Source organism: Rutilus rutilus (assembly GCF_951802725.1).
Source record: "Rutilus rutilus genome assembly, chromosome: 3".
In the NCBI taxonomy this organism is placed as follows: domain Eukaryota; kingdom Metazoa; phylum Chordata; class Actinopteri; order Cypriniformes; family Leuciscidae; genus Rutilus; species Rutilus rutilus.
The window spans coordinates 22,662,722-22,684,771 of NC_140211.1; the positions used below are offsets into that span (position 1 = coordinate 22,662,722).

At 38.3% G+C, this 22,050-nt stretch overlaps 2 protein-coding genes across 2 annotated transcripts in view; one reads left to right on the forward strand and one right to left on the reverse strand.

Annotated features, from left to right (window-relative positions):
- Positions 1-383: 383 nt before the first annotated feature.
- lgr4 (leucine-rich repeat containing G protein-coupled receptor 4) overlaps positions 384-22,050 on the forward strand; it is a 55,874-nt gene continuing 34,207 nt past the window's right edge. The window contains exons 1-2 of the mRNA XM_084404605.1: positions 384-685; positions 886-1,161. Coding sequence (XP_084260731.1) covers positions 956-1,161 — 206 coding nt within the window. The 5' untranslated portion in view covers positions 384-685; positions 886-955. The remainder of the gene's footprint in view (positions 686-885; positions 1,162-22,050) is intronic.
- The window catches only part of kcna4 (potassium voltage-gated channel, shaker-related subfamily, member 4), a 108,826-nt gene continuing 95,728 nt past the window's right edge, over positions 8,953-22,050 (reverse strand). The window contains exons 4-6 of the mRNA XM_084404606.1: positions 11,853-11,960; positions 9,949-10,044; positions 8,953-9,825 (exon numbers count right to left, since the gene is read on the reverse strand). The gene's annotated coding sequence lies outside the window, so the exon portion shown is untranslated. The remainder of the gene's footprint in view (positions 9,826-9,948; positions 10,045-11,852; positions 11,961-22,050) is intronic.

Here is a 22,050-nt window from a genome sequence, read left to right on the forward strand (position 1 = left end):
TGTTTTATTGATCTCAGAGGACAACAGCAAGGCTAATTATATGTCCAGTGTGTAGGCCTAGGTATGCCAATATTTTTCATATGCGATTTTGCAAAACAGGGTGTGAATAGTAAACACCACATTTGTGTAGTTTTAACCACGCCCCAATTAATGGGTTTATTATTAAACCCATTTCTTGATTATGTAAATAAGGCTTTTGAATATTTCACAGTCACAAATTGGCTACTTTCGGCTTCACACTATACAACTGACGTCGAGAAATCATTAATATGTAGGTTTGTATTAACATATTCAGCACCTCACTGGCTGTCCTGCAGAGAGAGAGAGAGAGAGAGAGAGAGAGAGAGAGAGAGAGAGAGAGAGAGAGAGAGAGAGAGCCAGCCAGTGCCAGTAGAGGGGGAAACGTGAGGCTCGATTGAGAGCTGACCGTGTTTTCTACAGGAAACAAATCAGAGAGAGGGAGAGAGTGAAAATGCTGTTGTAACCGCTGTGTTTGTCGCGGTTTTGTGAGTGTTTTCCTGGAAGCTGACGCTTAGCGAATCACGCCAATCTGGAGCCTCGTTTGTTTAGACCCGGGAATCTAAGCTAAAGGTGTTTATTTTGTGTTTTTGGAGGCGTGAAGCTCGAGACTCCGCGCAGAATGACCGTTGACTGGCCCGATCTGCTTATCGTTCGCGGGCATTAGGTAAGAGCACTTATTTTCACCGATCATGGCTGAAAGAAAAGCAGATAGCATAACGTTTCTTTTGGGCACTCACAAACAATAAGATAGGCTTAATTTTAGTCCGTTAAATCGCCCACATCATGCCTAAATCTGATTAAACCCAGCGAATTCAACCTAAAGACTTCTGAGAGCTTGATATTGTACTTGTTCTTATGTTGAAGGAACTATCACTACCTCCGTTTGCTGGCGAAACAAACAACGCATTTGCCTTCGAGGGTCTTTTGGGTCGAAATGAAGAGAAAAATGGCATTGCTGGCAGTCCGAATGCTTGTGTTGGGCTTGTGGATAGGGGGGCAGTCAGCCACTGCGGGAGAGGGACAATCCACTCCGGCCACATGCTCTCCGCTGTGCCGCTGCGATGAGGACGGAGGAGCGGACTGTTCTGGACGAGCACTGACCACTGTTCCCACCGGCCTCAGCGCTTTCACATATTACCTGTAAGTTACTACAATAACGTTTAACAATCAAGTTCATGCTGGGAACAAGTGCATACTGAATGTAGAAAACTGTGTTCTAGACGTATTTGGCTCCCATATCTAAAAAGTCCTTATTAAACGTTACATGTTTTTTTTTTTAACGAATTACTGTAGATATGCCAATAACAGCATGTAGCAATCCCGCAAAATAATGACGCATGTCTAGTTCATGCATTTACGTAAACTAACCATAATTTGTCTGCCTAAAACAAGTCTAAAATTGTTTTCAGTCTTCAAGTTAACAAGATCATTGATCATGTAGTTTCAAACCATGATAAACTCTTTTGTGACTCAGAAACACACCTTATCCACTCACTTTTATTCACAGCATAGCACTAAGCTGCAGTGCAAAATGTTCAAGATTAAGGGTGAAACATCCAAATTAAGTAGTTTTGATGGACATGACTGGCAGTAAATAATCATTATTACAGTACAAATATTAGCTAAATTTCTTCAGAAATTCATAGGTGAGATTTTTAGTGTTGTAGCTCAAAGTCCATCTTGGGCTGCTTTTGGGTAGGCTACTTTGTGTGAGTGTAACGGACTAAATGACCCATGCGGCTAATAAAGAGAGGGCTGCTCATCTATTATTGAATGCAGCCAGCCTTTAAAACCATACCAGCCTGCTTTTAAACCCATGCAGCATAAAAAAAGGTAGATTTTGAGCCAGTTATTTATATATTGAGGTGAGTTGAGGTGCTTTTCTATATATAGGGCTTTCCACAAATGTCTTTCTCAGCAGTGTACTGCTGATTTTATTTTTATTTTTGCAGTGCACAACGGACACTAGTATTATATCTTTCAGATTTTTTTTACGTTTACATTTTCTTCATTTTTGAATTGAACTTTGAATCACTGATAATCCAGGAGCCCTCCCACATTAAAAGACACAAGTAATTTAAGTATGTGTAAGTATACTGTCAAACAGTAAGCTTTACCATTACTGACTAAAGGCCCGTTCACAATAAGAACTAAAACTATAAAGAACTATAACAACTAAATTAGCATCCACGCCAATGCACGATAGCATTCTTTTTTATTAAGCGAGAGCATGCAGTTATGCTGTCTTTATTATGTGGTTTTAAATGCTCAAGCTCCTTAAAGTCGGTTGGATTCTGATTGTCTCTCATGTTTTTATTGTTCATCAGCTGAAAAAAAAAAAATTGTTCTAAAAGTTATTCTCTCAATGTTTTTATTGTTCATCAGCTGGAAATTTTTTTTGCAATATTGTGTGGCCTTATTCTCATAGAATTAGAATGATTATTAAAACTTTATAGTTATTGTCCTTGGTGTTAATGGGCCTTAATTCTTGATGCTGACTCCTTTGGTCTGTATCAACAAGCATTTGCATCAACCGTGCATAGTTTGATATCTCACCGGTTGACTTTGAGAACTTTTTTCTGTCTGTTAATACAGAAAGGCTGGTTTATTGCTGGGCTGAGCCAGAGCCCAGTGTCTGTGGCACGTGCGAATCATGTCCCTCACCTCATTAGACTTTACCGGCATTTTTTGTGCCTTTACTCTGTTGTGTGTTACTTTTAGAACAAATTGTTTAGAAGCAAGTCTGGAGGTGAGTGTTTATTCTGCAGCTCTCTCTTGGAGCCCATACATTTTGAAAACAGCTTGACCGGGCTCTCGAAATATCTCTGCCAAGCTGCAGCATGTAACTCAACGCCAAGCTAAGTCCAGTCTGGAGAAGCGATAAAGCCAGAAATAAAGCCACAGAGTTAACACTAGCGGCGGCAGTGGTCATCTTAGATGTCAGTGAATTATATGGAAATAGGAGGGATGCATGTGTAGGCATCAGCAGGATGCTAATACTCCCGATTGGGTTTTTTATATATATATATATATATATATAATTTTTTTTTTATATGTGAAACATTTTGTTAGGCAGTGTCATCATTATAACCAACAGCATGTTGTTAAATGTTTCTTGACCAATATGAACCAATTCACCAGCAAGCCATTTATTTATTTTTAATTCAGCATGTAATGAAAATTCTCCCTATCTATTTTGTAAGTGCTTGTTATAGATCTTATTGTGAACCATTCATCCATTCACTTTCAAAATTTGTAAATAAATAATTATAAAAAAAACTGACGTATGCCGGACTTCTTCTAATATTTAGTCTGCTTAAATCCCTCCACAATCGTGTGCAAGCTCACCTTCATGTTTGAGTGCAACAACCACATCTCAACATCCAGATAACAACTGATGGATAGAACCTGGTCTCTGTCCTATATTTGTTCTTTTTCAACAATCCGTTACACTTATGTGTAAGTCACAATAGGGAATAAAAGATCTGTTGCTACTTCCACTTAATGATTTTGAAGACTATAAAATTAATGTGTGACCGTATTTTCTCTTATTTGTAACATACTGTAGGCCTACTGGTTAATCTGGAAACTATGTTAGTGATGAAAGGTGTCTATATTTAATTAAACAGTTTGTGTTTTATTGTGGTCCAATTTTTGATAAAATGCACATTTCTGATCAATCCACGAGTGATGATGAGCAGATGATGGGACATCTGTCAGTCAGTCTGTGTGGTAATAGTCATAAGTTGTGAAATGCGCTGCCACCACTCCAGCCGTATTGCTGCATCCGGCTGCGTCGGCCTGCTGCACGCTTTACTGCATTTCTGGTATTTATTTATGTAATTGATAATAGTTGGGCTGTTCTCTCTGCCCGTACTCTGGGTTGCCTTCAGCTGTCGCCACACTGTCTCTCCCTGCAGAGAAGAACAGAACTGGAGAATTAGTGAGAGAAAGGACAATAGAGGGAGGGAGTTGAAGTTGAAAACTGGTAAAGTGACAAAGAAAAATATGTTGGAGGATATCAGGATTCGGAGGGTCAGAGAAAAAAAAAGGGAGGGAAACAAGTGTGAAAGTGTGAGAGAGAGTGGGCACAGCCTGGTTGATCATTATTCTCTAGTCTAGATAGCAGCCCTCAGTGGGGTTAATATAGTTTGCTTACTTCAACAGGTTGTTGCGCAATACTCCAGGTTAATCATACTCTGTTTAGGTGGAGTATCGTAGCAGGGCGAGTGAGAGACTTAGCACCGGCTTAAGAAACAAATATGCACTGTAGTATCGCTCCACACCAGAGAAACTTTGACCTTGACTAAGCTGTATGGACAGATGTAACTATATACTTGTTTAACTCCCGATGCAGGTGGTTCATAGCATATTACAGTGCACTTTGGCCTTGATAGTGTTTTAACAAGCAAATTCTGTTTTGTTGTGTTGATAAGTGCTTTCTTGGTTGGGGCTGGGGGCTGGGGGTTGGGGTTGGGGTTGGGATTTATGCTTAACTCATATATTTGAAAAAGTATTTTAGAATTTTTTTTTTTTTTCTTGCAATAATTTCAAATGTCTTACCTAGTTGTTAGTTAATTGTTTTACTTTTGTTATTCACTTTATTCCCATGAAGAGACCCTTGCTACTCACTTCTTTCCTTACTTATCTTGTTCTTTTCCAGTAAGTTTCAAAAAAAAAAAAAGATCTTTTTTGTTACTATTCAATTGTATGTCCTTCATAGTCAAGCGTGTGACTCCTTTATTTTTGACCCATGATACTTTTCAATTTACCTTGCCTCTTTTTTGGTGTCCCATCACTGGCTGAAAGAATTTCCCTTGTGTATATGTGTGTGTGCGCTGGCTTAGTGCAGTGGGGATATCCCCCCTTAACCGTCTGTCCACACGCCATTAGCAAACTCTTGCCTCAGCCTCAGTAAAGCCCTTCAGCATTGAGGAGCTGGAATGTGCCTTTGTGTCCCATTAACAAAACAGAGACGCCATGTTCTTTTCCATCTTAAAGGCTGTGAGAAGGGTTGCACGTCTACAAGCTCAGTCAGATGGAACCGGCAGCACCATTTTTCCACACCTTTCCCTGACTGAATGTATAAAGCGATTATTGATCTTGTTTTTTCACATTCACGTCTGAAGACAAAACCGTTTCTGTGCAGTCAGAGGGTACGTGACAGAAAATGCCTGGTAGGGTAATGCACTTTTAATGGTGTTCGAGAGTGAATTAGAGGATGAAAGTTTGTCATTGCTCTTCTTTTGATTTAGATTTTTTTGAGCAGGCCACCAGAAAAAGGCACACACTTTTCAGATAAAATTACTAGGGTGAAAACTATGGATTAGCTGAACCTTTGAGATGCAATGTTTTATCTGAAGATGGTTTGTATGCCTCAGTGCTGCACAAATGATTTACAGCTCTAACTGATGTTATGTGGTGAATTGGGATGGTTCAGGATAAAGGTTGTTTTATATGCACATGAGCACAGGCAGCCTTCAGTCATACCTGCGCACGCACGCACGCACACACACACACACACACACACACACACACACACACACACACACACACACACACACACACACACACACACACACAGGTCATGAGAAGAGCTCTGGAGGAAAAGAGGGCCCTCTGTGTTCAGCGTTCTGGCAAAGACTTTCTCAGCCGTTACAGGTGAAGCCTCATGAATGTCTGTGACTTAATTTTCGTTTTTACAAGAACAACTTCAACTATTCAGTTTTAGTCCCAAACATTGAACTTAATACAAAAAAAAATCTATGGTTGGCAACCAAGGTTTTTTTTTTTCAATCCAGAACTGTTCATTTTTTAAAGGGGCTATTCTCCTATTTGGAGAATTCAGAAACCCTTGTTATTAGTGACACCGGTGGCTGTTAAGTGATCTGCAGCCAGCAACTTGCTGCTTGTGCTCGCACTCCTGCGCACGTAACGTAATGCCCCGATATACTCACAGCGAAGTCCTTTTTTCACTTTTTGCTTAGGGTTAAATGAAGTTAGAGCGATGTTTAGATGAATATGTAAATAGGTGCTGCACGCTTTGCAGCAAGCAGTTCAGAAAGCATGTGAGCATAGCGATGTGGATATGTTTGCACGAGCTCTGCAATTCACCAGCATCATGTTGACAGATGAAGTAATTAATAATATTCAATATTCACTTAATATTCAACAATATTATTGATCTGACTACTGATGCTGTTGTATGAGAACTGAACTGAGCTGGACGAGGACATCCCTTTTTTTTTTCTCAGAACTGCTATATAGATGAAATTAGGGGTGCACGATATATCGGCCGCCGATATGGTCATTTTTTTACACATCGGTATCGTTCCGATGTCAAAATAGGGCCGATGTGAACAGGCCGATATTTGACGTGAAGTTGAAGATGAAGTTGACGACTCACGATCTTAGCAGTAGTGAACACGCCTGAGAGAAATACACATTTCATACAGATGACATAAGCAGAGAACAGTCTGTTTTCTTTCGTTTTGAATTGTTCTGTTTAAAAATAGATGTTTCAAGCTTTCTATATATGTCTTAGGTTTGTGAGGCAGGTAGGTTTCGGTTCATTTGAGACGCGCTTCAGTTCACGCGCCGTTGCCTCCATGTCCTGATTAAATATTTTCTAATATTTACTTCTTATTTATTTTTGATGAAACATTGATCAAAATTAAGATACAATTAATACAAAACGAAATTAAATTTAAAGACAGGCTTTGTGCTTTCTGTTTGAGGTCTCTGTGAAAGTTTTAAAGCGGTCTTTAGTGCCGCGTTCAGACGTGCTTAACAGAGAACTGTCCCGTCAGTAACATTGTTAACGCAGTTATGTTTTTTCCCTCTTCATGACACATTTTTGATTGATCGTTTTTTGACTCGTAGATATTTGAATATATTGCATGATATTTGATACCCGTTCGAATTAGATTTTTCTCAAAAGTGACGGCATGCCGCATGTGTGATTTGTGGATTACTGATAAGCGCGAGTGGAGAAACAGGCGTTTATTTATTCATTCTCAGTGTTGAGAAACGTAGCCTTCATGTGTTACGTTATTGTGTTAATAATAACTAAAGTAGCCTACCTAATTATGTTACATATTTATTTTGTATGAAAACTAGCGCGTTCGTTACTTATGGATTAAAAAGTAGGCTACCGTTGTATCAGTGCTGCGCGAGCTCTCCCTCACAAACACGGACGCGCGCACAAAGAGAGAGAAGATAATTGTAAAATGAAAAATTGACGGGCTAAGTTTAAATTTTGTTCTTGCTTGTTTTTGTTTTTTTCTATCAAAATGTCAGAAAGCATTTTGTATTATCCATCCGTGTTTTTAAAATTCGTTAAATGACGGACGTTTTACTGTTAACACAGCCCATATGTCGGATTCGTCTAGCCTACTTGTTATTATTTTTAGAATAAGTGATTCGTTATGCTATTATTGGACTCCGGTCTATTCATTGTCAACTGTTAACATTTATTAACAGTTATTCATTTATTCAGCTAATGCGTGCCCTGTTGTTCAAAGGCAAAGACAGCACGTCACAAATAGAAGTCCTTTTCCCTGTGGTATTTAGTATCATATTTGGATATTGGAATAATAAATTAAGTAGCCTATCTTAATTGTACACAATGTTCCTGTTTTTTTTTTTTTTTCTGTTTTCTAAGGGTTTCTTAATTTTAGACAAGTTGACCAGCACACATTATATGCAATGCAATATAATGCATGTGTGTCGTATGTGTGACATATTTTGCAATGCATACAGGTAAAGGTGCCCAATATCAATCATTTCTAAAGTAAAAAAAAAAAAAAAAAAGTGTTTTGGAAAATAGCTCTTTATTTGATAATCATTAAAATTTGTTTTCTATACAGAGATATCGACATCGGTAAATATCGGTATCGGCCATAACAGCAATATTAATATCGGTTATCGGTATCGGCCACAATTTTCACATCGGTGCATCCCTAGATGAAATTAACTAATTTGATAATTGATGATCTTTACAACGGAACTGAATCAACACTGAACTGATTTCAGCTGAACAACAGCCAAGATGCATCATTTTCCTGTTGTAAAGCTGCTTTGAAACAATCTGTATTGTATAAAGCGCTATATAAATAAAGGTGACTTAACTTGAAATTACACTGTTATGATAGTTTTATTATGAAGTATATTTGAGACTATAGACTATATCTGACAATGTGAGACCATATTTTGAGTTAATCGCTTTTCTTTGCATGACACCACTGACATTACAGTACAGAATAGCTCTTTTGGCAATATCCTGAACATTGTATAAGCATTCATTTCATGTGTCATAGAATGGAAGAGAGGCTCTCAGGAGCGCCCGTAAACGTCACATGCTTTTTATTTTCCCGGCAATAACCACCTGGGTTTACAATCTTTCATAGACGACCTAGGAAGTGGGGGAAGGTCTAGTTTTTGAAAGTTTTGTTACATTTAGTTTCGCAATTAATACGTGACATTTTTTACATATAGCCCCTATAAATAAAACTGACAGAGTTTCATGCACCATGTTCATAGGAACCACAAGACTGCTCTTGAATCTAAAGCTTGAACAATCAGATTATAGAATAAATTACTCTTATTAATCCGTTCTTTTTAGTGAATCAAAAACATACTACGTGACCATGTAGTCTGATTCCTGAACAAATCACTTTTTTTAGTGAAACAAACACATGCAGTTTATAACTTACAGTGAGACTCCTGAGTTTAATTACTGACTGGTTCCTTATTTGACATTGTGTACTTAAAGATACACATTATGAAGTTTGTCAGTAGAATTTTATAAATATTAAGGACATTTTTGATTGGCATTGTTGTTGTTTAATATTTAAAGCCAAATATTGGATTCAATTAAATCTGCCTAAAAAAAGCCATTAAAAAGATGACACCCTTTACAAGACTTGTTTTAAGTTTGTGAAGTATTTTATTTTGTTGTTGTGATTTTATCATTGAATATCTCATAATTTGACGATTGGATCGCTTTTTAATTTTACCCAAAAATAAAAGAAACTTTACTTGGGACCAAAACCGTTAAGAGGAATTGTAACTAAAATGGTTAAATTCTTTACGATTCCCATTCCTAATAAAATCACTGTCACTCTGTATATTTCCCTTTTAGGTTCCTTGTTTTATATCTCTCCCTCTTTGTACTTTTCTATTTTTGATGAGCATAAACGAAGGCTCATGATGGTTAGAGAGACACGTAAGAGCTTTTCTCTCATTCAGAAATGGTGGATGTGGGACAAAGAGAGAGACTGTTAGGCTGCCAGAACTTCTTAAAGCATTGCAAGTGTTTATACATGCAGCTTTCAGACCTCAAATCAAACCTTACTGGCCATGCCCTTGTCCTGTGGACTTCGTCCCATGTGAAGAAAATATCCACCAAATGTCCGTTCTGCTGTGAGGAACTGTGAGGACTGGATTAGTGGACTGACAAGTAGTCCCCAGTAGGAGTCCGACCGGAGATGAACTCTAATCCAAGGTTTGCGTGTGTTGTGTTCTCTAGTGGTTAGGCTCCTTGAGAAGTGTCCAGCAGCTGAAGAAGTGCGGATGTCTTCAGCTCTTCCAGTAAGGAGTGTTTAACATGGCACCTCTCCTTCTAGCCGAACATTTGTACGTGTGTGGTCCTACACAGTGCCACTTGGCTGGCATTTCCTCTCTGCCCATGTGCGCAACCCCTGGTGACCTCGAGTCGCAGGGTCCGTCATCGCCCCACAGCCGAGCGCTTCCTGACCTGGAGATGACCCGCCTGGGTCCCCCGCATCTGTCCACACGCTGCCCCTGCCAACAATTTGTATGTGTTTATGAGTGTGAGAGAGACAGAAAAGCAGCACCTGTTGAATTTATTTAAACTGAGCTGATGATACATTATGTCTAGAGGCCAGTAAAATAAACAGTTATTACCAGTTCATCATTTTCTTCCTCATTTCGGAAACCTCTGCTGTGTCCTCGTCTGGTTGGCATGTCATATTTAAGCCAGTCATGCTTCATTTTGCGTTGCTATTTTTAAGAGTTTGCAATATTTTGTGTGTGTGAGAGAGAGAGAGAGAAAGAGACTTGTCAGGACTGGAAGTTTAAAACACTAGTAGGTACATTGACAACAGTTTACAGTGACAAAACAACCATTATTTTGCATTAGATTTGAGGTGACAAGGGACAATGTAATGGCAAACAACCACACAGAGGAAGAGATGAGCTAGGTTAGGAATGAGGAGCATATTACTGTAAAAAACTATGACAATTACATGCAGAAAAGATCATCCTTCAAAGGCAAGGTTTTAGGGACTGCATTCAACTGAGAAACTGTGGGCATAGTTGATTTCAAATTCACACTGATATTTTGTCCAGTCAGTAGACCCAGTAATTACCTTATGAGCAGAAAAATAAAAAATACACTACTGTTTAAATCTAAATCTGCTGTTTAAGTCTAATCATATCAATTACCATTATGTTTAATTTGCCCTTCCACTTCTGAATCAGTTTCTGGTTCAAACATAAATGGCTAAATTAAACCAGTATTTCCACTTGCCATTGTGTAGCGTTTACTACAGTAAAGTTGACCGAGTGGTTCAGGTATTCTAAGCTCTTGAGATTAAGTGGAGGTGGATACTAAATTGCATATTCATGGATCCGTGTATACTAAATGAAGCAATGGTGTACATTTGAGCTATTTTAAGGCATGTCGAAATTATTTTCACAGGATAAATCGTTTAAATATGTAATTTTTGTGATCAAAACTTAGTTTTAAGGGATACAATTATTTACTACAGTGGGACTTCAATATTTCAAATAATCAATGTTGAAAACAGTTGTGCTGCTTAATTTTTGTGGAAACTGATACACTTTTTCAGGATTTCTTCTTTTTTCACTAATTTCTTTCAAACATGGTTTATGAAACAACTTTCATTAGCCATTATAAAAAAACATGATTTAGTGTTCAACAGATCAGTATGAAACTTCAAATATATGAATCAAATTTTCATGACATTCATAATTATTTGAATGTATTTTAAATAATGTTCTGTGGAGAAAGCATGGCTCATTAATATTATCAAGTTATTTATTAAGTGATTTTCACTTGCAAATGCTCACACTCCATTTAATGGCTTTAGAGTTATAAGAGAGTCTGAGAGAGTTTGTGTATGGCACTGTGAAAGAAGGCAGGACAAGACTGTGGGGTACTGAGGTAGTAAAGAGGCCCCCCTGTAATTTATTAGAGTGTTGAATTCTAGTCAAAGACAGTTTGATTCACTGTGTTTGGTCTAAACCAGCTGAGAGAATCGTGAGGACAGCCGGACACTCCCTCCGACTCACTCCATTCACACGCTCAAGTTCATCTCTGTCCTCCAGAAACGGAGGGTTGTGAACGCTCACAGAGATGGCCATGTGATTATTTAGAGATCGTTCATGGTCAATGGTGTTGTTGGGACGCAGGCAGGTTGCCTTGGCAGTTAATGGGTTTGTTTAATGTGAGCTTCCTGATGGAGCCTTGAAGAAGACCATCTGCTGCGTTAGAAACGCCTGTCTCCCATCACATCTTCTTTTTCTAATGGACACCAGACAAATGACAGGATGAGGCTCTGAGATCAGTGGAAAGGAATGAAGGGGAAGGATGGAGAGAGAAACAGGGAGAGAGATGGGCCGAACGATGAACAGGGGTATACTGAGTGAGATGAACTGGGAAAGTGCTGAGGCACACATACACACACACACACAAGCACGCACACACATTCTGTCTCTTAGTGTCACAACACACACAGACACGCAAATAGGTGCAGCCACAGACAGGTCTGTACACACACTCTTACTGGAAGGTGGGAAGCTTCTCTGGTCTCACTGGAATGTGAAATGGCTTCCCAGAAAACTGGTTTTATTTGGGTTTCATTCCCATCAAGCTTCTGTCCAGCTCAGCTCACCTATTCAGAGAGAAAGAGAGGGAACACATGGACCAAATTGAGAAGGAGTACTATGGAAAGAACTTGCTGGCCATGAGACTTGTCAGTATCAAACCCTTTTGGGAGGCAACTTACATTTAGGTAATTCTGTCAAGGAAACCTGGACAGCACTCACTGCCAAACATTAGTAAGCATGTAGAATTTTGACCTTGCTGATATTGTATTAAAGCAGAACTCCCCACGAGCTCCCCCTACAGCTGTGGGGGGGCGTATATTTCACAACACGGTCGTAAAAAACTCACTTGCGGCGGCCTCCTCCCCCTCTCTACCGCTGCTCATGTGCGTTTGTTTTGATCGGAGCAAGCCAACTGTATCGTGTGGAGCTATGTCTACCGAGGTGGGTAATCTGGTAATACACCATACATGCGTGTTTGTTTATGTCGAATTGCCGTAAAGCAATTTGTGTTTCGCGCTCGTTCTCATTCTCGTTCTCGCTTCTCAAGAGACTTCCAATTTCTATCTTGCCGGGACGGTAGTCCCCAAGTTGCAAGGTTGGTTTTCCGCCTGGGAACGCTGGGGGGAGCGGGGAAAGTCACCAATATCACCAGAACAGGTTGTTTAACCATCCAAATGATTTCTAGACAGTTTTATTACGTTAAAAAAGTTACCAAGTTCTCCTTTAAAACAACTGTTATTTGAAGCTGTCGAGGTATCCACTGATGCTGATATCTTCTCAACTTATCCTTCTTTAGTGGAGGAATGTTTCCTTTTAGGCCCTTTATCTATTTATGGTAAATCCATGGTGAAAAACTTGGGGTAATTTTTGATAACTCCCTAAAATTTGACAAACAAGTTAACGCTGTTGTTCGATCAGGCGTCTTTCAATTAAGAACCTTGACAAAGTCAAGCCATTTTTGTCATTTGAGGATTTAGAGAGAGTGATGCACGCATTTGTGACCTCGCGTTTAGACTACTGTAATGCCCTGTATGCAGGGATTAATCTGTCGACGTTGACACGCTTGCAAATTGTTCAAAATGCCGCAGCTAGATTGCTGACAGGTTCTCAAAAGCGGAACCATATCACTCCAATTTTGCTTTCATTACATTGGTTGCCAATCCGTTACAGGATTGATTTTAAGATTTTGTTGTTTGTTTTTAAATCTCTAAATGGTATGGCACCACCCTATCTCTCAGATTTGTTGCAGATATACTCACCATCAAGATCACTTAGGTCTTCTGACCAGAAACTCTTAACTGTCCCAAGTCTAGACGCAAATTTTGGGGTGATCGTTCTTTTTCAGTGTTGGCTCCGAAACTCTGGAATAGTCTGCCTTTGCATATTAGAACTGCCTCCACAGTGGTATCTTTTAAATCTCTTTTAAAAACTCATCTTTTTTCTCTGGCTTTTCTGTCTAACTCTAATTGCTGATATGTTAGTAGCTTGTTTGTTTTATGAGAATAGTTAGATGTATGTATTATACTGTATAAATGTTTTGTACATTCGTTCTTTGCATGCTTCTACAAATTGTACAGCACATTGATCAACTACCCGTTGTTTTTAATTGTGCTTTATAAATAAATTACCTTACCTTACCTTCTCACCCCCGTGTTTGATACCAACTGTAGCAACCTGATTTGCTAACAAGCATTTTGATAGCAATGAGATCATGTAATTGAAATTATTAAGAATTATTATATTTTAATGAAAGGATTGGAAAATTGCAGAATTTACAGTCTTGTTAACATATCTATTCCGCTAAAAATACTTTAAGATGTTTACTTAACCACATTTTTAGTGTATTGGTAATTTTTGACCTCACCTCAATCTGAACAAAAATAGGAGATGATTATCATCACTGATTTATTTTGGATTAGGCCTATCACTGATATATGTTAAATATCACTGATTTATTGATGTTTACATTAAATAACTGAATATAAGCATGATTGAAATTTGAGCACTCTAGCAGAGGGGGAGGTTTCTTTTTAAGTGAATACGTTTGTTCTGTTGTAGAACTTCAAAGGGTTTGTATATGATACTTTGTTTTATGATACTTAAATGGTGCTTTTTTAGTTATTTTTGGAGCCATTCATAAGCCACTTCATTGAATGGAAAAGAGCAGCCCGGATATTCTGTTAAACAACAAATTGTGTTCATCACAATAAAGAAAATCAGCTGGGTTTGGATTGACGGGATTTTGGGTGAACTAGCCTATCCCTTTAAATGTTTTGTTAATTCCATTTGGAAAATTCACTATTAAAGCACATATTTTACATAATAAAGTTTACATTTAAGAAAATAAATAAGGGAGGTGAAGGTGTATGGTTTGCTCTTGGCACTTGTGCAGTCTAACTCCAGTGTATGTTGTTTGTGTGGATCGGTGGTGTGTTCAGCCTTGTCCATATCTCATTACAGATAGGCTATCAGCACAGCCCAAACACACTGTGTGCTTACAGGCATGGTGTTCCTGTGGAATTAGCAGCTTAATACACTTCCTTTCTCGCATTCCTGCTGTCTTTCTCTTTCTGTAAATCCTTTGCTTTCTCTGTCTCAATTTTTTATTTTTTTTGGGTTGACATGTTTGCTCTCAAGGCTGACTGTTTGTGTTAGAGCTCACATGAGGGAATTGGCTTCTTGCTCTGTGACTCCAGAACTGAAGCCCTTCTTTGACTGGACATAGAGCTGCCAGTGTGTTGGTGTGACTTGTTGAATATATATGTGCATATATATATATTTTTTATATATATACTTTTTTTCATAGGGTATAAATTATGTGTGCATGTGTGTGGTCGTCTTCTCTTCTTTAAGTATTGGGTAAGTCTGTAGATTTTTTTTTTTTTAAGGATCTCAGGTAGTTTCGTTCAAAGAGGGTTTAGACTGGAACTCATTACTCAGAGTTTAAATCCCATGTTCTGCGTCAGACGGCACTCTTTTCCCAAACATTTTAAGAAAAACATTTAAGTGCTGTCTTCCCAAACATTTAAAGAACCAAGTACTGTGTTTGAATTAGTATGTAAAGCTTATGCCCTATCTTTGAGGGCCATCAGGCCTATCCTTCTTTTGGAAAGGTGTCTTACACTGAGCTTATGAACTAGAAGGCAATCCGTTTACTTATCTTTCTGCTTTTTATAATTTTGTAGTTCAAACCGTACAATTGTCTTCTGAATGACAGCCAGTGTGCTGGAGCTCAAATATGACTCAAACTTGTCTCTTGTGTAGAGAAGGAGAGGAATTTGTCAGGCATGACATCATCCAACCCACTGATAGGCTTCCAGTGTTTAGCGTTCAACCTCTACTGTATGTAATGCTGAAGGGAAAACAAACCATCAGGCTTTCTGCTTGTGAGAAGAGACTAATGTGCTTCAAATTCAGGGTGGAGGTCCTGCTTGAAACAACAAACCCTGAGCCCTACTCAGGCCCTGAAACTCAGGATTGTGGGATTGTAGTTATTGCTCACCATTTTAATTAATCCCACAAGTTGCGCACTCAAAATGTTGGAAAATGAATTTAATTATTACACAAACTAATCGGACTTTACATTACTGTGTTATTTAGCTGTGTTCCGATCAGGATTTGTGGGGATGATCACCGATTACCAATCACTGGAAGCAGTATTGGCCAATACCTATCACCGAAATAAATAATAAGCCAACTATTCTTAACAACAATGTATTTGAAGTATAATAAATGTAAGAGATGTGGAAGTATCATGAATTGACAACTCTTTATTTATTGGTAAGGAACATGTGCAACATATTACATTTCCTCTCTCAGAGGTGATTAGGAACAGCTTAGAGCTTAATAAATATAGCATTCCTATGAAATAAATAAGAATAATAAAACTTTATGAACAGAAAGTAATCAAACTGTATAAATTCACAGTCTTCACTGTATACATTTAATATAGATTAATTCTACTAAATCTACTATATTTGTTTTCTTTGTCTTTTGTTGTTTGATTAACATTAATGAGACACATTTCTTTAATATTACACCGGCCTTTATAGAGACCACTGATCAAACTATACAAATCATATTATCGGTCAATAACGATGGAACACCCTTATATTATACACAAGTGTCTAAAAAGCCCTGAATAAGATTAGATGTAGGCCCATGTGAGATAAACAAACATTTATATAAAATGAGATAAAAAGTCTCATTTCATGAGCACATTTTTAAGGCGCACACCCTTTTTTATGCTTGTTCTTTAAAAGACATCATTTGAAGGGCTGTCAATCAAAATGGAGTTGTCACAGAAACGCCTCTCCGTTTTTGGTCTAAAAGCCAGCCGGTGAACAAGACCCACCCATGCCATAACACACACACGCACAGCACATCTACGGGCTTTATCATGGGGCAGGCTGTGGCTGGGCTCCTTCAGGGCTTGGCAGGGCTGTGAGCGGGCTGGCCCAGCTGTGATGTGGGTCTCTGTGGGCAGCTGCGGCCACCGAAAGGCCTGCTGCGGTGCTGGTGTGGTTTGCCGACACGCGGATGCTCCCATGTTTCACTGGTGCAGTGGAAATGTAAAAGTTAACCCTCAGGGTCTGAGCGGAGGAGTTTGAGAGCCTGCAGAGGGCAGTTGCTATTGATTGGATTCCTGCAAATGTTCATGGACACACTTTCTGTATTGTTTTACCATCTGATTCACAAAATAATTAGTAACGCTGTAAACACACCCACAAAGTCTATGGTGAATGCAATTTGGCCAGCTCAATTCTGGATCTTTCAGGTTGGTTCTGAGGGTAGATCGCTAATCGAGATAATCCGCTAATCATTTTTACTGATATTTTTGTCTGATATTTAATAGAGCTGTATGATTAATCATTAAAAGATTTCAATCTCGATTCAAACACCCACGCGATTCCTAAATGACAACGATTCGCCTGTGTCTAACTGTCTATTAAAGCTATGACGAAATCATACCAGAATACTCAAATCTGTGTTCGCACTCTGATCCAGAGAAAGCAGTCATGTTTAGGTATGAAATAGCTTCACAAACGGTCTTTTTAACCACAAAGTATTGTGATTTCTGTGTTAAAAATATTCAAATGATCACATAATTACTGGGATGAAAGTTTATACTTTGAATATAGACACTGATGTCTAAAGTAGCGATCAAAATAGAGTAACTTGGCGTTTCAGATAATGTTGTTCAGTGTTTTGTTTAGTTGTCTGTGCAGGATTGTGGGAGAATCGTGATCTCTGTATGAAACACAAAAAAGTGATTCTCAATTTATTCAAAATCGTACAGCTTTTGAAATATTTAAATATTAACTAAATTTATATTTAAATGTTTTTTTACAGGGCCAATCATTTTCATATATTTTATTATACCGATAAGTGTCATCTAGTAGGTCTCTATAGAATAATACTCAAAACAGCATTGCATTTTGTTATAACTGAAGAACAGGCCTATTGGATAAATAGCAGATATTTATAGTATATGTCTGGCTGTAGGTCTAATCTCATATGCTTTGTAATTTTTTGAAAAACTGAATTAGACTGCAGTACATGTAGTAAGTGAATATGCACAGGTTTTTGTGCTAAGGTGTTGTGCAAAATTTTAAACGTTTAGTGAATTTGCCCCTGAGTGTTCATTCCAGGACAAACAGGCTTGTTGTGCTTCTTTCAGAGTGATTTAGAGAGCATCTTGCATTAAGCTCTAAAAGAATAAATGTTGTTTTAGAAAAGGTGAATGACGCTATCCTCTTAGAAAATAAGGCTATCATTCATAAATCAATGTTCTCTGTCCTATAGCATGAGTTTAACTAGGCTTCTGTCTCTTTCCTGCTCTTTTTCTGTTACTCTTACTGACAGGCAGAAAATCTGCAGTGCTCTGTTGAGACTTGACATGTTCCTGAGCTCTCCTAACACAAGGCTTTTTCTTCTTCCTTCCATGTTTGTAGTATGTATTTTCCATTCAGTCACGCTCCATCTGTAGCGCTTAGGGTGGTCCTTATTTGTATTCCTAGAGTTAGTAATTTAATGACAATGCCAAATTGTATCTGCCTTTGCAAGCTGAAATCTTTAACTGTTTGAGCATGTTGCAGGATTTCACCTTCACAATACCCGTCAGGTTTTACATTATCGTTCTGTCACTGGTGTTTAAAACAAGACTTTTAACGTTTTCATTCAACATGCTCAAGTATGTTTTGGGTTAGTGCTTGGCCGGTATACCAGTTTAAATTTCGCGTACGACATGTATTTTTCAAATAGCGCCATACCAGCGCATAGCTGAAACTATTGTTGCATCTGTTCAGTGGCCACAGAGAGCGCTATGTAGAGTGTATTGAGAGGGGACCTCTATTAACTGCATACCCTTCTTTCTAATGGTTATAACTTTACAACACAACAGTAAATATTCCACACAACTACCGTTAACTCAATTTAACAAGGCAAATACCATTACATGTTGGATTTTCACGATGCAGAAAACACGGATGGAATCACAAATGGAAATTACTGTATAAAGTGGAATGTCACTGAATTTGTCAATTTTTGGATGAATAAATCAAACGTTGGACTGTACAATGAATCAAATCGCTATATGCACAAAAAGACTGCTATTGAAATATTAAGTCTGCATGTTCTGTGTGTCTCTATGATGTGAATAAACACTGCAGTTTCGTCTACTATACATACTGAAGCATGCGTGACGTTGCACAGTAGAGTGTTCTTCAAGAAATAATGATGATAATTATAAAAATAACCAATCTGACTATATTACTAGGGATGCATAATATTATTGGAATATCATTGAAATCTTAAAGGCTTAAAATATCATCGGCATTGGCCCGATATGAAAAAAATGATGCCAATATGCCTTGCAGATAAGATGACGTGGTGATTATGCGCCTGCAATAACTCCCATGTGTGCAAGGACCACTAGCCATAAGATCATGTCAGCAGTTTGGTCATTCTTGAAGTGAACTTGTTATTAGACTAATAAAATAACATTTGTTATTTCTGTTTCTGAATAAATAAAGCAGTAATTAATGTCTTAAAGTCACGAGTCTGATTTGATTTAATGGTCAGCAGCTGACTAATGCCTAATAAAAATCACAAACCTGACACTTGTAAATTAAATTATATACAGTGCTATGCATAAGTTTAGACACCCATGCTAAAGTTGACTAAAAAGAGGAATAAAAAATCATCTTTTGGAAATTGAACTTAATGCCTTAATTTAAAAAAATTAGGAAAAATCCAACCTTTAAGGACACCAATTTTCTTTGTGAATGAATAATGTATCGTAAATAAATAAATGTTCTTCCTTAAAATACAGGGTGCATAAGTTTGGACACCCCTATGTTAAATTCCCATAGAGGTCGGCAGATTTTTATTTTTAAGTATTTTTTTTTATTTTTTGTTTAGGATACTATGCATCCTGATAAAGTTCCCTTGGCCTTTGGAATTAAAATAGCCCCACATCATCACATAGCCTTCACCATACCTAGAGATTGGCATGGGGTACTTTCCATAAGATCATCTCTCAATGCAAATCAAACTAGCTTTTAGGCTAACTGAAATAAAACCATGCCAATCTCTAGGTATGGTGAAAGCTATGTGATGATGTGGGGCTATTTTAATTCCAAAGGCCAAGGGAACTTTATCAGGATGCATAGTATCCTAAAAAATTTTTTTTTTTAAATACTTAAAAATAAAAATCTGCCTGCCTCTATGGGAATTTAACATAGGGGTGTCCAAACTTATGCACCCTGTATTTTAAGGAAGAACATTTATTTATTTACGATACATTATTCATTCACAAAGAAAATTGGTGTCCTTAAAGGTTGGATTTTTCCTAATTTTTTAAATTAAGGCATTAAGTTCAGTTTCCAAAAGATGATTTTTTATTCCTCTTTTTAGTCAAATTTAGTATGGGTGTCTAAACTTATGCATAGCACTGTATATATAAAATTTTTTTTTTTTTTTTTTTTTTTTTTCAAATGGATGATATCTGCATATCGGTAAAAATCCAATATTGTGCATCTCTATATATCACACAGAACTTGCCATTTCTTTGTAAATGTTTGTTAAATTTTTTCAGTGTAGAAGTTTTAGACTTGTTAATATTTTTACAATTCAGTTTGGTGACATATAAACGAGACACATCACCTTTAAGGTCCAAATGCACAAGGTTAATAAGTATGCTTTATTTAAACATAAATGCAGTAGAACTGGTCTGAAGCAGTTACAAATGCACACATTCTTTAAGAGCACACGTTATCAGTCTCATAGGATAGAGTTTCCTCCGGTAACGGCTCCAGTAGGCCTCTGTCTCCGTCCCTGTCTTTGTCACTGCAGTGCGGCCCCTGGCCCCTAATGAGGAAACCTGCTACTCAGGGATAGAGATCACATTCACAGACCCAAACACACATACACATGGTCTTCTTTCTCTCTCTCTCATCCTGCTCACCTCAGCCAAAAGACAGAGAGTTTGCAGTAGGACGAAAGGCTGCGGGCGTGGAGGAGTGTGTGTGTGTGTGTGTGTGTGTGTGTGTGTGAGTACAGGAGGAACAGGACTGTCAGTAATACATAATGTATCCAGAGGACCACCGGGACCGCTGCACAAATAGGGGTCCAGGGACACCACCAAGAGGGAAAGAGAGAGAAGGAGTGAGTGATAAGGAATGAGAGGAGAAAGGGTGGTACATGGTCCATTGAAAGCAGCCTGAAGGGTAATTGGATAGGGCAGGTAACCTGCGGATCAAAAAAGGAAAAAAGATAGCGGAGCGATGGAAGGTCATAGCTGCAGGGGGGATAGGGAGGCCCCTTTCGGTGTGTGAGATGGGGGGGTAATCTGATACACAGTGTGGCCAGAGGCCCTCATGCTCATATACGCTTTCAAGACTCAAGACAGCCCTTGCAGTGAAATACAAGATGGTGAAGACTCTCTTCCCCTTGTTTTTCTCTACCTTCAGGGATGGGGATGTGCCTCATTAGCTATTGTAGCATGTTTGTTGGGCTCCGTCAGACCCCGTCTCCACGTCTACTGTGTGCAGCCCAGCTTTTGAAGCCGCACATAATGGATTCTTAATCAAGATCTCGGCCCCAGCTGAAAAAACCTGCATCTCCTCCAGAACAAAGACAGAAACACACACACTCAATTCTGGCTGGAATACGGCAGGATAAATAAACAAGAGGACTGAAATGTATAACAACTAGAATGCCACATAAAAACACACTTATTATGATCTACATGCACTGGTTCTCATTTCCTCTCTGTGAGTTTGTGTTGTGGCGTCACTAACGGTGGGTGTTTTAAGGTCAGTGTTCTGACCTTTCTCACTGCGGATCTACCATTTGCTTTTCTAGCTGCCCACACATTTCACCTTTCAGCCCAAATGGAGAAAGAGAAAGAGAGAGGAAAACACTTTGTGTACTGCCTGCATTTTTGTCATGCTGCTACATGCTATCTCTCCGTCTCCTTGACAGCCTCCGTTCTCTCTATGCTCAGAACTTCAGAGCCTTAGGGAGAGAAGGAGGGACAGAGATAGTTTTATTGAAATTAAGAGAAGAAAAAAGAGAGTGAGGGAAAAATAGAGGATTTCGCTTCATTAAAGGAATACTTCACAATCATTTACTCATTCCAAACCTGAATGCTTTATTTTTCTCTTGCAGTTTTTTCAGAAAATGGATGTTCTTACTTACTGTACAATGAAAGTGAATTGTGACCAGGGGCTGTCAAACTTCAAGATGACAAAAAGCACAATAAAAGTAGCCCAAGCTAATTTTTTAAGCTTTTGTTTTAAAGCTTGACAGTCCCTGGGAAAAGAACATCTCATTTTTAAAAAATGCTTTATGAACCTATTTATCAACCCATCTTTTTCTGTATACATAGACTGAAGCAACATAATAATGGAGTCTACTACTTAATGTTTGAAAAAGAAGTCTGTCAGGCTTGATGCACAGCAACAGACATACAAACAGCACTTTGTTCACAAATCTGACTCAATTCTGATAATTTAGCCATACAGTGTGCACTTTGTTTCTATGTAAATTATTACTATACCAGGAAATTTGAACCGCCTCATTGGATGAAAATTAGATTTCATGATGATCAAGGTTGTAATAGTAATAGTCCTTCCTAAAAACTTCTTTTTT